Source organism: Tigriopus californicus, chromosome 4 (assembly GCF_007210705.1).
Source record: "Tigriopus californicus strain San Diego chromosome 4, Tcal_SD_v2.1, whole genome shotgun sequence".
NCBI classification, from domain to species: domain Eukaryota; kingdom Metazoa; phylum Arthropoda; class Copepoda; order Harpacticoida; family Harpacticidae; genus Tigriopus; species Tigriopus californicus.
In genome coordinates, this window is record NC_081443.1 from 8,518,719 (window position 1) to 8,537,229 (window position 18,511).

The 18,511-nt window shown below is 40.6% G+C and overlaps 2 protein-coding genes across 4 annotated transcripts in view; one reads left to right on the top strand and one right to left on the bottom strand.

The window, feature by feature from the left end:
- Positions 1 to 440: 440 nt before the first annotated feature.
- LOC131879292 (uncharacterized) lies at positions 441 to 5,351 on the bottom strand. Its single transcript, XM_059225566.1, has 8 exons — positions 4,848 to 5,351; positions 4,006 to 4,185; positions 3,673 to 3,927; positions 3,382 to 3,593; positions 2,970 to 3,313; positions 2,599 to 2,903; positions 1,027 to 2,535; positions 441 to 903 (listed from the first exon to the last, which is right to left on the bottom strand). The coding sequence occupies exons 1-7, from the start codon at positions 5,094 to 5,096 to the stop codon at positions 2,347 to 2,349; spliced, it is 1,734 nt and encodes a 577-aa protein (XP_059081549.1). The 5' UTR covers positions 5,097 to 5,351; the 3' UTR covers positions 441 to 903; positions 1,027 to 2,346.
- A 602-nt stretch (positions 5,352 to 5,953) lies between these two features.
- LOC131879293 (endonuclease G, mitochondrial-like) overlaps positions 5,954 to 18,511 on the top strand; it is a 14,123-nt gene continuing 1,565 nt past the window's right edge. For all 3 annotated transcript variants that reach the window (XM_059225568.1, XM_059225569.1, XM_059225567.1), the window contains exons 1-5: positions 5,954 to 6,394; positions 7,350 to 7,518; positions 8,553 to 8,654; positions 11,785 to 11,927; positions 15,954 to 16,104. In XM_059225568.1, the coding sequence (XP_059081551.1) occupies positions 6,057 to 6,394; positions 7,350 to 7,518; positions 8,553 to 8,654; positions 11,785 to 11,927; positions 15,954 to 16,104 (903 nt within the window). In that variant the 5' untranslated portion in view covers positions 5,954 to 6,056. The remainder of the gene's footprint in view (positions 6,395 to 7,349; positions 7,519 to 8,552; positions 8,655 to 11,784; positions 11,928 to 15,953; positions 16,105 to 18,511) is intronic.

Below are 18,511 nucleotides of genomic sequence, written 5' to 3' on the forward strand. Positions count from 1 at the left end.
GTAATCAACTACGCTTTAGTCACCTCCCAATCAATTTTACTTTTGTTTATAATCACGACCCTACGTCCTGGAAAAAATATCACCAATAACAACATCACAAAGTTCATGACCAAAATGTCGGCAATCAGGCTTGATGTAGTAAGTTTTGCATCATAGAAGTGTTGAATACTCTACATCCGCATAAACGTGAATGACACGCTAAGATGGAGATCAACGCTCATCAAGGAGATTGAAGACATGAAGGAGAAAAGTCAGAGGGTAACTAATTATCCTCAAAAACCTGAGGATACAACCGACGACTTCAAGGCTAATATCGACACCACCCTTCATTCCATTTTGTGCGTAATTGTTGGCAAATATTTGTATAGCTGAGCGGAAGTAACTCAAGGTTTATCCTTCATTAGAAACCAACAACGAACGTAATCAGCCGTTCACAATGGTAAGATGTGTGTAAAGATTTATTGTCTGCAGAGGGTTTGTTTGCATTTCAAAATGGCTCCTGTATTCTGACACGTTTTTCCTTCTTGACGCGAAGAGACGGGGTTGATTTTGGTACATTCACCCGTGGAACGGGCTCCTCCTCGACTATGACAAACACGGGCTCTTCTTCATCTTTGGCAAAGTTCATTTGTGTGCACTTCTCGTGGTGATGAAGCTGAGCCACAAACTCATGAACCACATAAAAGTAGTAAAACAAAGTTAATACTGAACACACCATGATGACACTGTGCCACAATAAGATGTGGCACTCTGTGGTAAAAATGTCTGGTTCTGTAGGACACTCTTGTCGCGGGAATAAGATGAGATAATAGAGAGCCAATAGGAGCAGAATGACTGAGAGGACCCCTTGACCGATGAGCCACGGGACCATTAAAACTCGTTGCGAGAAATGAATCCCGAGCACTGAAATGAAAAGAGAGTGATTATAGAATTTGGCATTATATGGCATGGAAGAAACCGTCATTTTTTACTATCTGCGTTTATGCCACGCATTTCGAAGAGGCCAAGTAATGGATGGATGCTTACCCAAAAGGCCATTGACCAAGATCCCCAGCGAATGGACCACGATCAACAATGGATGGACAATAGTGTTCCCATTTGGATCCACGGGAAAGGCAGGCGTGAGAGTGTGACCTTGAGTGGTCTGGATGATTAGCAGGCTGGCATGGAATGACATTCCATAAATGCCGACCAGAAATACCCCATCCGACAAGATGATACAACAACAGCAATGCTTCTTGTCATGCATGTTGTGCCCCCTTTAGTGTTCAACTTGTGGTGGGCTCGCAAGCCTCAAGAACTTGACCACAAACAGTGGCAAGAGAGCACCATTCTTGGAAGTGTTAAAGAAGTCTGACTCACTGCAATACGATTGTTGTCGTTTGAACTATTCCAGTCTCCATTGACAGTTGTCGTTTGCTTCGATGGATGTAACTAGACCCTACATGAACACTTTCGCCAAGCCCAGGCCCACTTTGTATCCGAGAAATCACCATCATCTCCAACCTCATGCCAGGCAAGAAGAAAGAGGAGATGCTGGAGCACGAGATCAGGTGACCAATGCAAAATGCCAAAAACAAGCTAGATCAAGGTCCCGGTTTGATCAAGAATCTTTTTCCTATTCAGTTCCAAATCAGCCTGAACAATTCAATCAGGTCTTGATCATCTTTATATTTGTTGATAACGCTGTAGTCTAACAAACAAAAGAAAAGAGGGTTCAAATTCGAAACCCTGACGAAGCCCAGGACTACATGAGTACAGGCCAACTTTGGTAGAGCTTCCTTCCCCTTCCCCCTTATGAGTGAAGGTGCAGGAGGGCTTGGCATGGATGATTCACATGTATCAGAACTATTGGACGCCAAGCCTATGGAATTGGGCATGCGTGTGCGTACTACATTGAATTGGGGCGTAGGGCCTGAGAGCATATGCGTAAAGATACTACTATGATTCTCTAATCATGAGGACCACTTGGCTTTTGTTTTGATCTCTTTTGTATCTTATTCATGAAATCTGGAGTCTTTCATTACGTTGGCCAATGATTTGTTGATTATTATGAACAGCCATATCCGGAAGATAAAGACTGGAGTATTACCTTCTCCATTGGTTTTGTAGTCCCTATTTCAGGCCATCCATCGGAGAGATAAATGAACGTACACCCTAGTCGGTTGCCGTAATGGATAGATTTCTCTTTGGGTTGCCAATTGTGAGGCCTTGTCATGAATGAAAGATTATACCCAGGCCTGGTCTAAAGTCTATCCGATTCGAACCGAAACTCAATAATGGAAAATTGAACAATCAGTTATAATGCAAATGAGGTTTTTCTTTCTTGATGATTGTATGGCCCTTTTAAAAGTCATTATCGAATTTGAGATTGAAATTTCTGGACGAAATTTCTTTTTGAATGGCCTCAATTTCGTGTTTCTGTAATCGACCCCAATTTCGAAGACGACCCAATCGATTCAAATTTGGACAACGCTCAATGATAAAATTTACTATGTGAATCGAAAGCCTCGAACCTGCTGTCACTTCGAACTCCTAGAAACATCAATTGATTTTTTTTATCAAAGCAATTTGTGGTGGATATATAAAACCGCATACCTCTAAATTAGTGAAGGAGTTCCACTTCATGATATGTCGTACGTGATCCTCCTCCAAATCGTCCGAGAGCAAGTTAAAGATGAAAGATTTAAGCAACGATGCGAATTGAACAATTCCCTTAACCACAACGAAATGCATTGGCGTGAAGATCACGATATCCAGGCCCCGTAAGGCTTGGAAGGGCCTCCAATCTGTTGCTAGGTGCGAACTAGTCGTCATCTGAACTTGAACCGAGTCCAAGTTTGGTAAAGACTGAAAGTGGCAGCATCGCAGAGACAAAAACTTCAGATTTGGCACCTGATTGCCTAAGAAAAAATGAGGTAGAAAAAGGCTTGTCAAATGCTGGCAAATTAGGCGCTCCCATGTCGTACCAATCAGTTCGATGGAATTCCAATTCATTTCATCCACATCGTTTAGTTCCAGCTTCTGTAGAAATTTCCCCCGTTGTTGAAGAACTTGGAACAAATGGTGGCCATAAAAATCACACGCGGATAAATTGAGCTCGGACAAGAGGTTGAGTGTGTTCAGCATAGAAAGGGTTCCGTACGGTTCCGCACTCAAAAGGTTGACCTCATCCGTGGGCAGAAATTTGAACCGCAAGGATTTAAGGTTCTTGCAGTGATTGATGATGAACGACAAGGCTTCTGGCGAGATCTTGGCCTCGCAATCGATTTCTTCCAGCGAAAGCAGCTCTGGACATGCACTTCCAATGCTCCTGACACCGTGCAATGATTACACAAGTACAAAAAAAGGTTTAACTTGGAAAAAGAGATGTTTTCTCACCTTCGGAAAATCGATTTGTCTGCGTACAAAAGAGTAAAGGCTTCTCCAATCACATCACAACGGCCCAAACTTCTAAGATTGGCCAGGGCTCTCAAGAGTTGAGCAAAACCAATTGGTGTAACGGCGAAATTATCAAACAATTCGATACATTCCAGTTGGGAACATTTGGATACCCAAAAGGTCACCAAGTCAGTAATACTCGAGGATTGGACCTTGAAATTCATGAAAGAAAACGATGACAGCAACAGACTTCGTTTATGTCTTTACGACCTCTCAGTCTGAAGAACATACTTTGAGCTCTTTCAGGTTGGGACAAAATGTGCCAATGACCTCGAAGAATTTCTCGCCCACTGAGCTCACTTGGATCCTCGTCAGATTGGGCATACACTTGAGTTGCCAGCCCTCGCTCTGATTATGTCTCGACAAAAGTCCGTACTGAAGACAATTCCAGCCTCCCAATCTCAAAGTCACCAGAGACTCCATGTTCCATATAAGTGAGCATAAACGAGCCACAATGCACCAATGCAAAGGTCGATAGCCGAGGAACTGCGAGTATAAAGTGAAAAATGATCCACATTCCACGGCTCTAGATTCCTCAATTCAAGGCCATTTTATAGCGGTTACCTCGGGTGTGAGATTGATCTCTCTGATTGCGGTTCTATGGCAGAAAAACTTCACGAAGGCTAATTGGAGTTCTTCTCTCATGAGACGTCGCCTTCGACTCTCCGGGTCCGAGCCTTGGATGTGAAGGCTGGCCTCGTGATGAAGAAGGCTGGTGGCTCGAAATAAATCCGAAAGAGCAACCTGAAAGAGAAGCAAGCAAACACACACTGAGAAATCATCCCATTCGTACTGCAATCTCATCATCAAAAGGAAATGCTACAAGCAGCGGCGGGGAAGAAGGCTTTCGTATTTAGAGTGATCAACTCTGGTTTCCTTTCAGATGGTTTTTGAGCCAATTTATTTGAAAAGCACTTTTCTGTAATTTCTATTTCACCCACGGATGAAGTACACTTTGCAACGAAATATGCTTTGTGCTGATCTACAATGACTTCCAGCCAAAATATGTATAATTTTCATACCAAGAGATGTACTTCCGTTAGTAGTTGTTTAGCATCTAACTATTGAATTTCGACCCCTTTTGATGCTCTCACAAATGGAATGGGAAAGGCATTTGAATCCCTGAGATTTTTGTCACTTTATTTCACAGTGGCAATCAACGATTTTGTTTAAGTCTTGAAATGAGGAAGGTATTAGAAAATAGATAACAAGAGGCAAATCCTTGCTTCCATTTGGGAAACATTTAACAAAAGCACATTGAAACAATGTCAACATAAATTTCACCAAAATATGAAGAATGTCGCAAGGAGAATCATCTGAAACACTTGAAATACCTTCCATTTTCGTGTCGACTACTCTGGCAAACATTATTTCCATATAGGGTTGCAAGAACCCTGTGAACCTACCAGGCACTCTCGTAAGATAAATTGATGAAACTTTTGTGGCACCTCGTCCAAGAAAGCCACCTGAAGTTGTCGTACAACACGATTGATTTGAGGATCAACCTCAAGGCCTAAATGAGGATGGTCGAACTCTTGCATTTCTGCCATGGACAGTAAATACTGAGCAGAGCGATGACACGACGATTTGAAGATGCTTCCAATCGTCTCAAGCGCGAGTCGCTCCAGCAGGCTTGGCCTTTTTCTCGAGGGCATTTTTCCCCTTTGCACTTTGGAGCCAGTCTTTCAACGGAACTCTTTGGCTCCAAGGGATACGCCACCTTGAAAAGGCTTGCAAAATAAATAGCCACCTCGAAGTGGTTCCCGACTATTCCGCTCATCTTTGGCTCGTTTTCCCCATGCTATCTTTGGCCAGGATGTCGTCTAAGATCCACATGCACTGCATAGTAAACGGCTACAGTAACTTACAAGAGCTTTTTGGAACATGGAAATTGCCGTTGCACTCGATATTTGACAAGCACAACATTTTGCTCCAGAAAGAAAGCCAGTGAGTAGTAAGTGGCGTCAATGGTTGAGAAAACATTCCGTTCAACTCTATGGATGCCTAGAAACGTGTACTACTTGACTAGTCTCGGTTTTGGGGCCAAGCACTTTGAACTAGTGAAAGACTGCATTACTTTCCAGATAGGCATCCTTTCACCTACAATAGCTTGTGTGGCTTGAATCGAGCCATAACCTAGTTAGGGAAGCTGCATTGTCAGGTCTTGATCTGGAACGCCAAAGGGTCGAGGTCCTCTTAATTGAGAGCTCCAAAGCTCTTCTTTAGTAAATACGATATGGAATAAAACTCAGCGGGGACTCCAGTGGAACAAAAGTTTTGGCAGACTTTGAAAGTTCTACTCATTTTATGAGAAGCCAGAGGAAATGCATGGCTCTGACTGTCGCGATACTTTACTTCAGCGATCTTGGAATTTCGAGACAAATCCGAGTCAAATTTGTAGGTCTAGGTTTCTCTCATCTCTCCCAAAATGAATAAAAATACAAGTATCAGAAAAATCGAAATAAAACTTCGAACATAACTGTCGCTTTGGAGGCTCACTGAACCTCTCTGTAAACAAATAACAAGTACATGTGATTTATATCGGCATGGTGCCAAAAAGTTATCAATTCATCGTCTAGTCTTAAACAATTGTTAGGGTTCCAATTAAACATATCATGTGGTCCAATCGATTTATCCAATTATCAAAATATGCCGTGGTGAGCACTATGGCCATTGGTGTTGGTTATCGAATAGGGCAATCCAATGGCCATGAAAGTGCTGATCCTTGGTCAGTGCTCAAGGATCTCAAGGCCAAACCAGGTTTGCCCATATTTGGCTCAGTGTCTGCTGCCACAGCCATATCTCGAGACTTGGCACCCGTACAAACCCCAGCCGAGGTGGCTATTCCTCAAAAAGATGTAGGAATTCCTTCGGAACCATTGCCGGGACAAAGTCGTATTATGGAGATCATGCGATTTGGATTCCCAGGATTGGATAATATCCGGTCACATAGGTAATCTAATAGATGAATCCAAGAACTTTGAGGTCATTCCACCTTGTTCGAATCTAAGATTTGACCAAAGGGACGGGAGCTCAAATGGGGATCGTATCCTTGTCACGTTCTTCGTTTTAAAGTTCCATTTTTCAGCCAAAAATCCATAAATTATCCTTGTGCTGAGCTGACTGGGGAGCTCAAAAGCAGCAAAACCCGACCCAATGGGTGCCTTTGAGATTATACTCGAATATTTGCATCACGTTGTTTGACGCTGGTTCAACAGAAACTGTAAAATAAACCAATGCATAATGATATCCAACCAATAACAAGTTAGTAATTAGCAAAAGGCTCGACGAAAAAAAGTGAAGTCAACTCTAGGAGGAAATTCCAAATTTATGGAAGTGCACAAGCATTCGTAGATTTTAATGAGCACCATTCCTCTTTTCATTCAATATTCAAAGCCATTGAAGCTGTCTCAAAATCGGAAAGTCATTCGGATTCCCCCCTGCACGAAAATGGTTCTCGATACTCATTTTTTCCACAGTTGGAAAGTGTGGAAATGCTAATACTTTCCTTTTCCCCCTCACTTACTCTGGCATCCTTGCTCTATCTTGGTCGGGTTTCCAACCCTCAACAAGCGAACAAGCCAGGTTATTATGTAAAGGACTGTGGCCTTTTCCCAATCTTAAAAAAGAGCATAAGGCTCAAGGCCAAGTAAGCAAATACTATCCCATTGAATACACTCAATGTTGATCTACAAGAAGAAGAAGAAGAAATAAATTCACTGACGTCATGACACCATAAGGGCATGTAAATGTACCCTAGTTAGGCGAACTGCAAACCCATATCCTAGATAAACTGGTAATCATGTTAAAGAAAGCTCCATATCCAATAATAACCTTTTCTACGGGATATATTATATGCAAGATCGAACGTCGCTCTTTCGTTCCATCTTTTTCTGCTTTTCCTCCAGGGATTATGTTGTCAGCTACGACCGAAGGAGCCGCTTGGCCCATTGGGTGTTTGAGCATTTGACGCGGGAATCGGTGAAGAGAAATGACCAAGTTGATCGCCAGAAATCCGAATTCAAGGAGGATCTCTCCATTCATCCGTTTTTTAGATCCTCTAATCAAGACTACAAGGTGCGAAAAAAAGAACGGGGTGCTCGCGAATCTTTTTTGTTTGCTCTTTCGTGGGAAGAAAGACTTAATCTGTCCTAAGCTCCCAAGTTTCATGCATACGGAAAAGGGGTCAAAGTGTTGAGGCTCCAAAGAAAGTGTTCTCCTCAATTTCAAATTTAAGCCCATTCATGGCATTGACAGCCTGGTTCATTTTCTTCGGCTCTTTTTTTTCTCACTCAATTCCCAAGATCGGTTTAAATAACACGGTTGTCTTGACGATGTCAATGTTTTGAATAGGATATATTATGAATGATTAGTGAGGCTTGGTTCCAATTCGTTTCGTATGCCATGATTCGGAAGAATAAAGTACAAGATCCTTCGCTTGTGGTTGTGACTAGACCTCATTATGCATGTAAAGGCGGGGGTTGGTTAATGTTGTATTTCTGGTCCTGCTAAGAGGTTAATTAAGAGCCTTTACTGACCGCATTATGTTGGGTAACCGAGAAAGGCTCGAATCGTACATTTGGGGATACTGCATAGTCGACTTGGTAGTTGGAACAGAATCATTGCTGGAAATTCATGGGAAGAAAATGCCCTTTATACTCTCGAGGATTGCCTATATATTTACGGACACACTGGTAAAGTTCCAAATAACCAAAAAGAGTAATGCAGGGTATTTCGGAATATTCGTGGCCTATGATCTCATATCCGAATGTTGAGAGAACGAGGTCCAGCGAGTCAAAGATCCCTGGTGTTATGTGCGTATGGTAAATGGAAGGATGAAAGTTTCATCTACCAAGGGATTGAGAGATAGAAGGCCTTTTCTCCTGACAACCTAGCAAGATTTGATTACAGCCTCAAAAATAGGATGTTCATGTTTGTGTTTACTTTGCTATTCGGGTTCCATCAAGCCTTGAAGAACCCTTGGCTCTACTTGTCAGTGATTGGATAGCTTCCTTCACTGGACTAGTGCCATCGTTTTGGAGTGTGTTAAAGATAGAACTGACATACATCCAGCCAATGCTATTTCTGAATTCGTATCTATTGCCTTTCAGTATAGCGGATTTGATAGAGGTCACTTGGCTGCTGCCGGGAATCATCGTCAAAATCAAGATGTTTGCAATGAGACATTTCTTTTGAGCAACATGGCACCTCAGGTAAGACCATTATTATGTGCCATAAACAATACATTTGTGACAAGGATCATAAAAAGCGGGTTTTTGTGTGTGTAAACGCGTGGATGCGAAAACCGCTGTATTTGCAATTCTTTCATTGTCATTGTATTTTCTACGGGAGGGTTACACGGCAATACAAAACCAAGTGTCATTCTGATCAGTAAAGAAAAAATCGAATTGGGGCCAATTACAGGGTCGAGATGGTTTTTTTTTCTTTCTAAAGTGATGAAGATTCTTCTTGGTGCACTTTTCATTCAGACACTTCAAAATTAGACTCAGATCCGAAAGTAACTCAGTATTTGAAAGAGTGTACTAAGTAAGAAAGTTGAAGGGATCATTCTTGCTCCAAAGCCTTCAGATTCTAAGATGTACTTGGGAAATAAGTAGGAAGCAATTTACTCGGTAGGAAATGAACATCAGACCTTTTTCTTCGGGATATGAAAAAGACGGGTTCATTTCGGAACCACAAACATTTCAAGTACAGACTTTCTTGATCAAAGAAAAAAATCAAACGCAAAATATTTATACCCGAGAGGAGTTTAAAGTCTAAAAATCTTTGATATCGATGTTTGAAAATAGAGAACTGAATTGAGATTTATAACACCCACCACTAGATAGAGGAATGTGTGGGCCAGACTTCAACTTCGGGAGAGCCTCGAGACGTTCGACTATTTAAAAGAAAGAAAATAACAGAAATGACGTTTTTTGTGGCGACGCCTTTAGTTTTATTGGTGACCATAGGGCTTGTCCAATGTTTGTCTTTGTTCTCCCTCCCCAAAATGCCCAAAGTCAGGTGCCGGACCACATTTTCACTTGAATTTCCTTCACTTGACATGCCCTATTGAACAGTTACTCTGGACAGTCGATCGAAGGCAGAGCCTCTACACGCAAAACCACACACTAACAGACTTTCAATTGTCACTAGTGCTGGGGAGAGTCCTTTGATTTTCTGACTTTTGCTGGACTCGAGTCTTCCACTGGGCTCAAGTAAAACAAAAAGACTCATCTTGTTTTATTAGCTAAAGAAGTTAATGCAATCATCATTCAAGGTCTGCTTTCTTAGATGATCTATTCGTGATGAAGAAAAGCCAGTTTTTTTTTGTTTTCTGTCAGTTTTTCGGACGAAATTTAAAGAAAAATCAACATCTTTTTGACGAGCCTGGCCAATTTCTCCAACATCAAGTAAAAGGGTCGATTGCACTCGGATTTGAGTCCGGACTCGCCACAGCACTAATTGTCACCCATTCGCTTTACAAAGTGGTCTACTTGTGCTCGCAATGCATGCCATACAGGAAGCAACTCGTAGAGAGTGCGATGAGAGCTAGCCAGGCGGACTAGTTTCCAGAGCGAATGAATGCCAGCTGACCGGCTACTACGGTATAGTTTCTGATTGTAGAGGCGCTGCTTTCCATAAGCTAGAGTTGCACTGTCAACTGGTTACTGATTCAGCTGCAATAAAAAATCACAACAAACTCGATTTTTACTCTTCTATGTTATTTCTTCTATGTGCATACTTCTGACGGAAGCTTTTTGGTTCGACTTCAAATTTAGTAACATCTAAATTCGAATGTTGAAGACTTACTTAAAATGTCAATTTTTTTTGGCCCAATCTACTGGAGGTCATTAAAGAATGCGATTACGGTAAATCTTTGCCACCTTCTCGACGTCTCCATCTCTTTTCTCTTAATGACTGGTTCTCAAGTTTAAGATTGACTTCCAAGCAAGGCTCGAACATTCGTCAGCCCTTCTCATCTTTAAATATGAAACCACTTCTTGGAGATGTTCAACCTGTCCTAGGCCGGTTGGCCCCTTGATGCGCTTATCATAAAATTTTTACATCATCCAGTACACTTGATTCAATTATGTGGGTCTTCTGGGATATGAGGTTTCCCTCCTCCTTGTCTCTGTCCTAACCTTCAAGAGCCCACACTTGTCTCAGGTCCTCCGCAATAAGCCACCTCTCTTGTCTCGAAGGTTGGTCCGGGTGGTTGAATGGATCTCATATTTATAGAGCGCAAAGCTAATATCCGGCGGAGCTTCCTTCCCCTAGATATATGTGTGAGTTGAGTCTCATTCAAGCAGCCTTCTTTCCGGAATAAACTGTAGTGCACGTTGCTTGTGTGAACTCGTCAGACGAGACTATTAGCCTCGAGTGATGATTATAGACATTCTCCCTGGGGGGAGGGGGCATAATCTGCGTACTGTAAGGCTCGAATGTCACCTTTCTTTTTTTGAGGAGATGGAGTAGCAAGAACGACAGCCAATTAGTCACTTTATTGCACTTGAGCTGGGATTTTTTTGCAATTAGTTCGTTGATCGGAGAATTCAACAGCTCAGATTTGGTTAGGCCTGTCAGCACTTAGAATTATAATAGCATCCCACTAATGAGAAGAACATTAGCTCGAAATAGTATTGTGGCCTTTGAATGCTTCAAAACTGGTATAACCATTCCTGGGTGGTCATCAGGGGCACGTAATGAAAGGTTCTTTCTGTGAAACACCCACGAGATGACGAGAGGTCTTTTGAATCCCATTTTCCCATAAGGTCAGGAAATGTCAAAATAGTGCCTGAAGTCAAAAAACGAACCCATCAAGGGCTTTCCATTAGTTGATTGAAACCTGAAGGAAACGTGGCTGAGGGCCGAAAGTTCTGGGAGAAGGAATAACAAGTTTAATTTCATTTCGCACTCTTTATGATTTCTCGACGTTGCTCTTCTAACAGAGGAGCCGCCTGACTCACTTGGCTCTTCCAAAGATCAGTCGAGGAGGAAATGAGCAATTCGGGCAACTTTGAGTCTGGTGGGATTCCAGCCAATCGACTGGCTCGACGGTCCCTTAACTCATTTGAATTCAATTTGTGCACACTTTCTTTCACAAAGTTTCGAATGCTTCCACAATTGCTCTCAAAAGTAGTCGGTTGGCTCAATCTTGGAACTCTTGAAAAGGGCAGGATACTGACACCATCACTAACCACACTTGTATGGAGAGAGCTCCTGTCCTCATCAGTGATACATTTCAATGCATGAATGTATTGCAATGTTCAAGAGCGTCTTTGGTTGACTACGAATTTTCTCTGGAACTGTTCCTCGAGTATCATATATATTCCATTCTAGGTTGGAGTGGGCTTTAACAGAGATAAATGGGAACATCTAGAGCGCTATGTCAGAAATCTCACCAAGTTGTATCGGAACGTCTACGTTTGCACAGGACCGTTATATCTTCCCAAACCAGGGCCCGACGGAAAAAACTATGTCAGGTAATCATATCGTAATCAAGTCATCAAGTAAGATCTTTCTCTTTTTATGGGCACGAAATGGTTTCCGAGAAGCCTCTTCCTAACCTTGGTTTTATTGCATTTCTATTTGGTGGTTTTGTACGGAAGATCTTGCTGCCTGCCATGCGAACGGGAAATCATAGGGAGCAAAATGTTTTCTGTTTTGTGTATTGTTCGCTAAATGTTTGTGGTCTCTTTTTATGAATTGATGTTATCATGTGTTTTGGCATTTCTCAGATCTTAGATAGAGCTCAAATTTGATTCCTACGATTCTAGCATGATATGCATTCTCGAGAGCAAATTCTAGCCTTTCGGATTATTTGATCTCAGAACTTCTTTTCATGATTGAATTGAATTTGTTCATGGAATGCAAGACAGTAGATCAGCTTCGACGATAAAAAGCACACACTACTCTCTCAAGTTTTCAATCCCAGGTATAACTTGCCATCTTCCTGGTAAAGAAAGCATTTTTTCGTTGTCAATATCATGACCTTTCAGTTCAAACTGATTTTTTGGCTTTACCTTCAGCTAAAGAGTTCTTGTCTTTACACCAAAAGGGGGTCAACTCATCTTATTTTTCCTTCACTGACGACAGAGTGTTGTCAAGAACCTTGGTCTAATGATTGACTCTTTCCAATGACAGATTTGGCCACAATAACAAGGTCTGCTTTATACCTTTGGCATGTCTTTGATAACATTTCGCCGAGGAAGTTCCAAGAAATCTGACACGGATAACCAGTAATCATACACCGCTTGAATTTGATACCCTTTCTACATTGAGAATGCAAGTCGGTAAAGGGTTGCCCTAATTTAGTATCCGAGTATGAACTCAAATGGATAAGATGCTTTTATTGTTAATAGCTGTTAAAGAAAATTGTTCCGAGAACATCTTGAAGTTTCATGCAAATTGTTCCATTCGTTATGAAACTATGATCTTCTCACTCGGGGATTGCCACTCGCTCCCAAAGGACGCGCGCTCTACTTTCGAACAAGATCTCTTTAGGTAGCCTCACATTGAAGGAAGTTAATTTATGTCTAAAACAAACTTGTTGATATCAGGTTGAACTTTTTGGGGTACGTTGACCAAAAAACAATAATAGGTATAGAATTTAGGAGACGCTTATTTTGGCCTACCCTGTGTTTCTGATTATCATGAGTCCCAGGGATGAATTAGAGTTCCAGCTAACCTGCCTTGGGATAGATGATTTCAAAGACCCTATTTGACGTGCATCTACCTTGCAATTTAGGCGCCTTCACGGAATCTCGTGTCATCAAGTACTTGTCTCCTTTTTGTCATATGAAGCTTAAGCACGCTATTCCCTTTGGACAAATTCCGATGTACTTTGCTACGAGTTGATCATTAGGAAGCCTGCTCCTCTCGGTCCAAGAGATTGTTCCACATGGAATTGACTCTTCTGTGTCCGTTTTGTATGTCATCTTGCAATCCTCATGGCCAGAAAGGAGTCTCATGTGTGCCATCGTTTTTTCTCATCCTTCGTTCGTTTCTCAGACCCACTTCCTCAACAGTCACAATCATCAATTTGTGTCCCTGCTCCACAGAAGATGAGACAGCGAGGTCCTTGCCATTTCCATCTGGCTGGTTCTCTAATTCTACAATATGGTTGGTCCCAAGGGGACATTGAGATTGTCCGCTCGGATTGAGGTCGCCGGTGGAATCTTTAGGAAATTGAAATTTGGGGAAATGGTCTTGCCACAGAACTTGTCATAAGAAGAGTTCGCTAATAAGGTGTTCTTGGGTTTTTTGCCCATTCTAAAAGGACTTTGCTCATATAAGTCAGCCAATACTTGACCAAGTGCATTATTTGTGAGATTTAAACAAGAAATATTCATACTGAGGCCTCGAGGGCATCTTTCTTTTTCCTAAACCTAACCATATCTTAACCCGGCAGTAATTTGTAAGCGTTTACGGACGAAACCAAAGTTGGGCATTGCGAATAAAGAGATTAACCGCCTGAATTCTCTGGCAAGACCTTGGTCCCAAAAATTAGTTTTAGCCAATTTGCCTAATGTTATTGTATTTTGTGCTTCTCGTTTTAGTCTGTAAATGTATCTACAAAATTGTGATGTGTATATTAATAACTTTGCTAGGGACACCACAACGTTAGGGGATGATAGTTTTTTTTTTGGTTTGATGATATTAATATCAATAACAAATATTTGTTGCAACTTAAAATAACGTCAATGTGCTAAGTAATAAATGTATGATTGTGTACTGTGATGGATGAAATAATTTGTTAGTTAAAATATAGTGCCCTTTGAAAATGTGAATAGGAGAATAGCACAGACTACACAAACAGACAACTATTTCCCAACTTGGCAAACGTCGCAAAGAAAATCATCATCATCATCAAAAACAACAACAAAATCAGGAACATACCGGTAATTAAGAATGCACGAACCTACAAACATTGAAAAGTATAAAGTCATAACAGACCACATTTGACCGCATATGAACGTCGTTGATTAACAATAAAGAAATAAAGTTGAAAAAACGTACCCAAAAGTCTTCAACTAAGGCCGTGATTTTCATCCCACTTGAAGTGCTGTAAAGATCTACTGGTGGACGGTAATCCTACTAGCACTCTTAATGGTTTGAACTAAGACAATTCCATCTAGACAAAGACATATTTCAAGTTCCCAGTACCGCCATTAGTTCCATTTTTTTCTTTCTCCTCCTCCAAGATCAAACAAGACAAGAAATTTTCATTCTTATAATTAATCCACATTGTGCACTTCATATGACTTGAAAATACGTTTTCAAAAAAGCTTCGCAAAAAGTATATACGTAGAAGAGATCAAAGCTGAGCTAGCTAGCTAGCAATCATTCGACTTAATTTCGTGGCCCCTTTGCGTTTTTTTGGTCTTCTCGTTTTAGAATGCGAATTCTGGGCTATAAGACTATACAAAAGACCGTTTACTATTGTATAGAACAGATTACGATTCATTAATCTTGACTCAAATTCTTAAACCCATCAGGAACTAAAATGAGGATTTTGAGTCGTATAATTCATCCAAAACCAACGAGGAGGAAGTCGGAAATCCAACTCAAGGCCATGAATGAAAGATCGACAAACCACTAGTGACAGATTTGACAGCCACAATAACTTTGCACAAATAATAGTAAAAGCCTTACAAGATATTACAAATGAAAACACTATTTGTACACCAATAGCAACCTACAAGGTTGCACCATTAGTTCGACTAAGTTTCATTACAATTACCGAGTAGGGATTGGAAAATGCACCATGCGCTTTATAAGATGTACTTGTTGAAGTCAGTGTTGTCTAATGTTTTGGTATGTGGGGAACGAGACAACAAATATATCAGACGACACTTTCATTGAGACAAGACACAGTTTGTCAACCGAAAAGAAGGAGATTTCCTCAACTTTATAGTACTTGGACAATCGCTCTTTGTGAATTGTGACATCTGACCAATGGAATGTACTATTGGAGCGTTTATTGACGTGTATTTGTACTTAGGCCCAGACGTAATGTGCTTGTGCTAATTTTCCTTTGAGTGGTTTTCTGATGCAACTTATTCCTTCTTTTCATATCAGTATTGTCTTCCAAAATTATTTATCTACACCTTTTAGCATGGGTGTCTGCCGAAAGTCGCCAACTATTGGTTTATAGTGCTCTCTTAAATGAAATAAGTTGATCAAGAATTTGCTTATAATGAATTTCGAACATAATTTGTTCCATCGTATTTCAACTTATTAGAATGTCTAGCGAATATTGAACCCCCATTTGAAGTTCAGAATGATCGTTTTCCACTAGCAAAATACTGAATACTTGATACAACCTCGATGAATGCTCTATTGTAAATATTCAGCCCTTGTTCAAACAATGTCAGGCCTAGTTAGACCCATGAGTTTCTCCCCATGATGGCTTGGAACAGAAATATGCCATCATCCAAGCGGTGCAATAGAATACAAAACAGTGCAGTGCCACATTGGTACAATTGTTTGCATTGCTTCCTTTTCAGATATCAGGTCATTGGCGCGAACAACGTGGCTGTTCCAACTCACTTCTTCAAAGTGATTGTTGGCGAGATGGAGAATCGTGACCTCGAAATGGAGGCCTACGTCCTACCCAATGAAGCCATTCCAGATGATGTCCCGCTGGCCTCATTTCAAGTGAGTCGTCTTGCCATCATCCCATTAATGCTACAGAGCCAGGGTGGGTAACTATGGAGATCAGAGGGAGTTTTGGACATCAAGTGTTCAAAAGTGAACAAAGGGGGAATTAAGGGTCGAAAGTAAACAATGCTCTGTCCAGGAGTGGAGAAGAGGTGACCACGAAAAGCGTACATAAGAAGTGTGCCAATGGAGAGAACATGTAATTGCCAATTATTATTGCATTTATGCAATATTGAGTTCGTAATTCAATTGCAGTGTTAGCAAAAAATGGATCTCATTTGCTAATTGACTGATAAATAGCAAATACATGTGTATTTATTGCGATGCATGATTTTGATTTTATGCCAATCATTTCATCTTAGCCATGTTCAAAGCAGTTATTTTTATTCATGTCAACATTTCTTTTAAAAAATGTCAAGCCTGACTGAAATTTAGTGCAAGACCAATCATTGTAAAGATTATTACTTAGCAAGTTAGATAAATAAAAAAATGAAGTAATTTTTGTCATAGTTCAAAGTATTTAAACCATCAGATCAAAAATATGATCTATAGTACAGGATAGCCCATTTTAAATGTCTTCTTTTAAAAGTGTCATAACTCAAGAATTACTTGGGACAATGCATCACCACCAACTACGGACAATATATCTTCAAAAAATTTGTTCTCCAAGGCCCCCTTGTTTTAATTTTTCCAATAATCTTGACTTTCCACTGGCAAAGCCAGCACGCCCCCTCTCTTTTTTTTGAGATATTGGATCATATTATGTCAATGGCACTGAGTTGTCCATATTTTCCAGATTGATTTTTTTTCCTGAACTTTGAGAGAGGATTTTGCGGAAATTTTGAAATTGGTAACAAGACGCTTAACTTAGAAACAGCAAAATGAGAGTATCCTATAGGTCTAGGGCAATTTATATAGGCTTCCCTGTATCATTATGGGCCTCTGAAGCTGGATAGAAGGAGTATTTCAAACATTGATATACAGTAGATCTAACTTGTTTCTCGCATGCTTAATTTATATTACAAAAATGTTATTGCTTATTTTTAAGACCGACCAGAAAACCTGACGTGGAAAGGAGAACATGGGCAAATAAGCAAGTGTAGCTGAGAGATTGAGGAGTCAGAGCAACCATGCAAAATGGTTTTCTCTACATATCATGGAGTCAAATATTAATGCCGAAATTTCACATATTGAGGAGGAGACAAAGTGTACAGTAGTTGTTGGAGCAGTTTCTCTGAATGCAAAGGATCCCAAATTACAAATTAGATTCTCCTCTTTGACCTTTCTCAAAGAAATTTTTAGACTGTAACCACCTCAATCATAATTTTAACTCCTACATTTCACTCCTACTTTGCGCCCAAAAGAGGGCAAACATTGGCAAAAACAGATCATTTAGGCCATATTTATATTTGGATTGGAACTTAGCTATGACTTAATGAAGTTTTAAAGTCTCATAGTTAACCTGTTTAGTCACAAAAAGCGGTAACAAATTAGGCCAAAGTCTTCAGAAATAGATTTTTGGAAGTTATGTAGCTGTAATAGGTATAAATTGAATGGATAAAGGTAACAGAGCCATTTATAATTGTCTGAGATCTATCAGTGAGCTGTTTTTGTAAGCTTGTGAGATGTTTCTTCAATAAATACATGTAAGGACGACGTCATCACTGGACAGAGACAGTAGGGTGGGGGAAACGCAAGTTTTATCCAGATGAACCAAATGCACTTTCCTTCACACAAGCTGGACTTTAGTTAACTCAGAAAGCGTTAGCCAATTTGACCTCAATCAAATGTTGCGTCAAAGGCAATGAGGTCCTGAAACTCTGTATGACGTGGGCAGAAAATGACTTTTTTAGCACCACCTTGGTAAGATCTTACCAACGTGGTGCTAGCTCATTCAATTTATGCCCTCCCTGGTCCGAGTTTTAAATGCTCATACGTAACTTTTGACACAGACGTTCAATTGAGATCAATACTAACCATTGCTTTCTGAGGCTATAATTGAGTCAACTAATGTAAAGAGAAATGGACTTGATTGAATGGAATTGGAATTACTCATTTTCCCCACCCCCGTCGTTGTCCAGTGCTAAAGTCGTCCTCGATACATGTAGAACCATCTTTCTCATGGTGCTCTCTGTGCTCTTGAACAATCTCTTTAGGAAGGGAACCAATCTGACACTGACATAACACTGCCTATCGGAAATGTAAATGCACAATGTCATGGCTGGCTATGTTAGCCAGGATCAACACTCCCATACTAGTACTTACCCAAAAGTGGGAAAAATACTTGTGTTGCTCCCAATGTCCTCAAAGAGATAAGTTATGGACAGAAATACAGTACAAAGTAGTTCTGTTTGTTATACTGAACATTTTAGGGTTCATATTTGTTTTTTATAACTTTGGACGC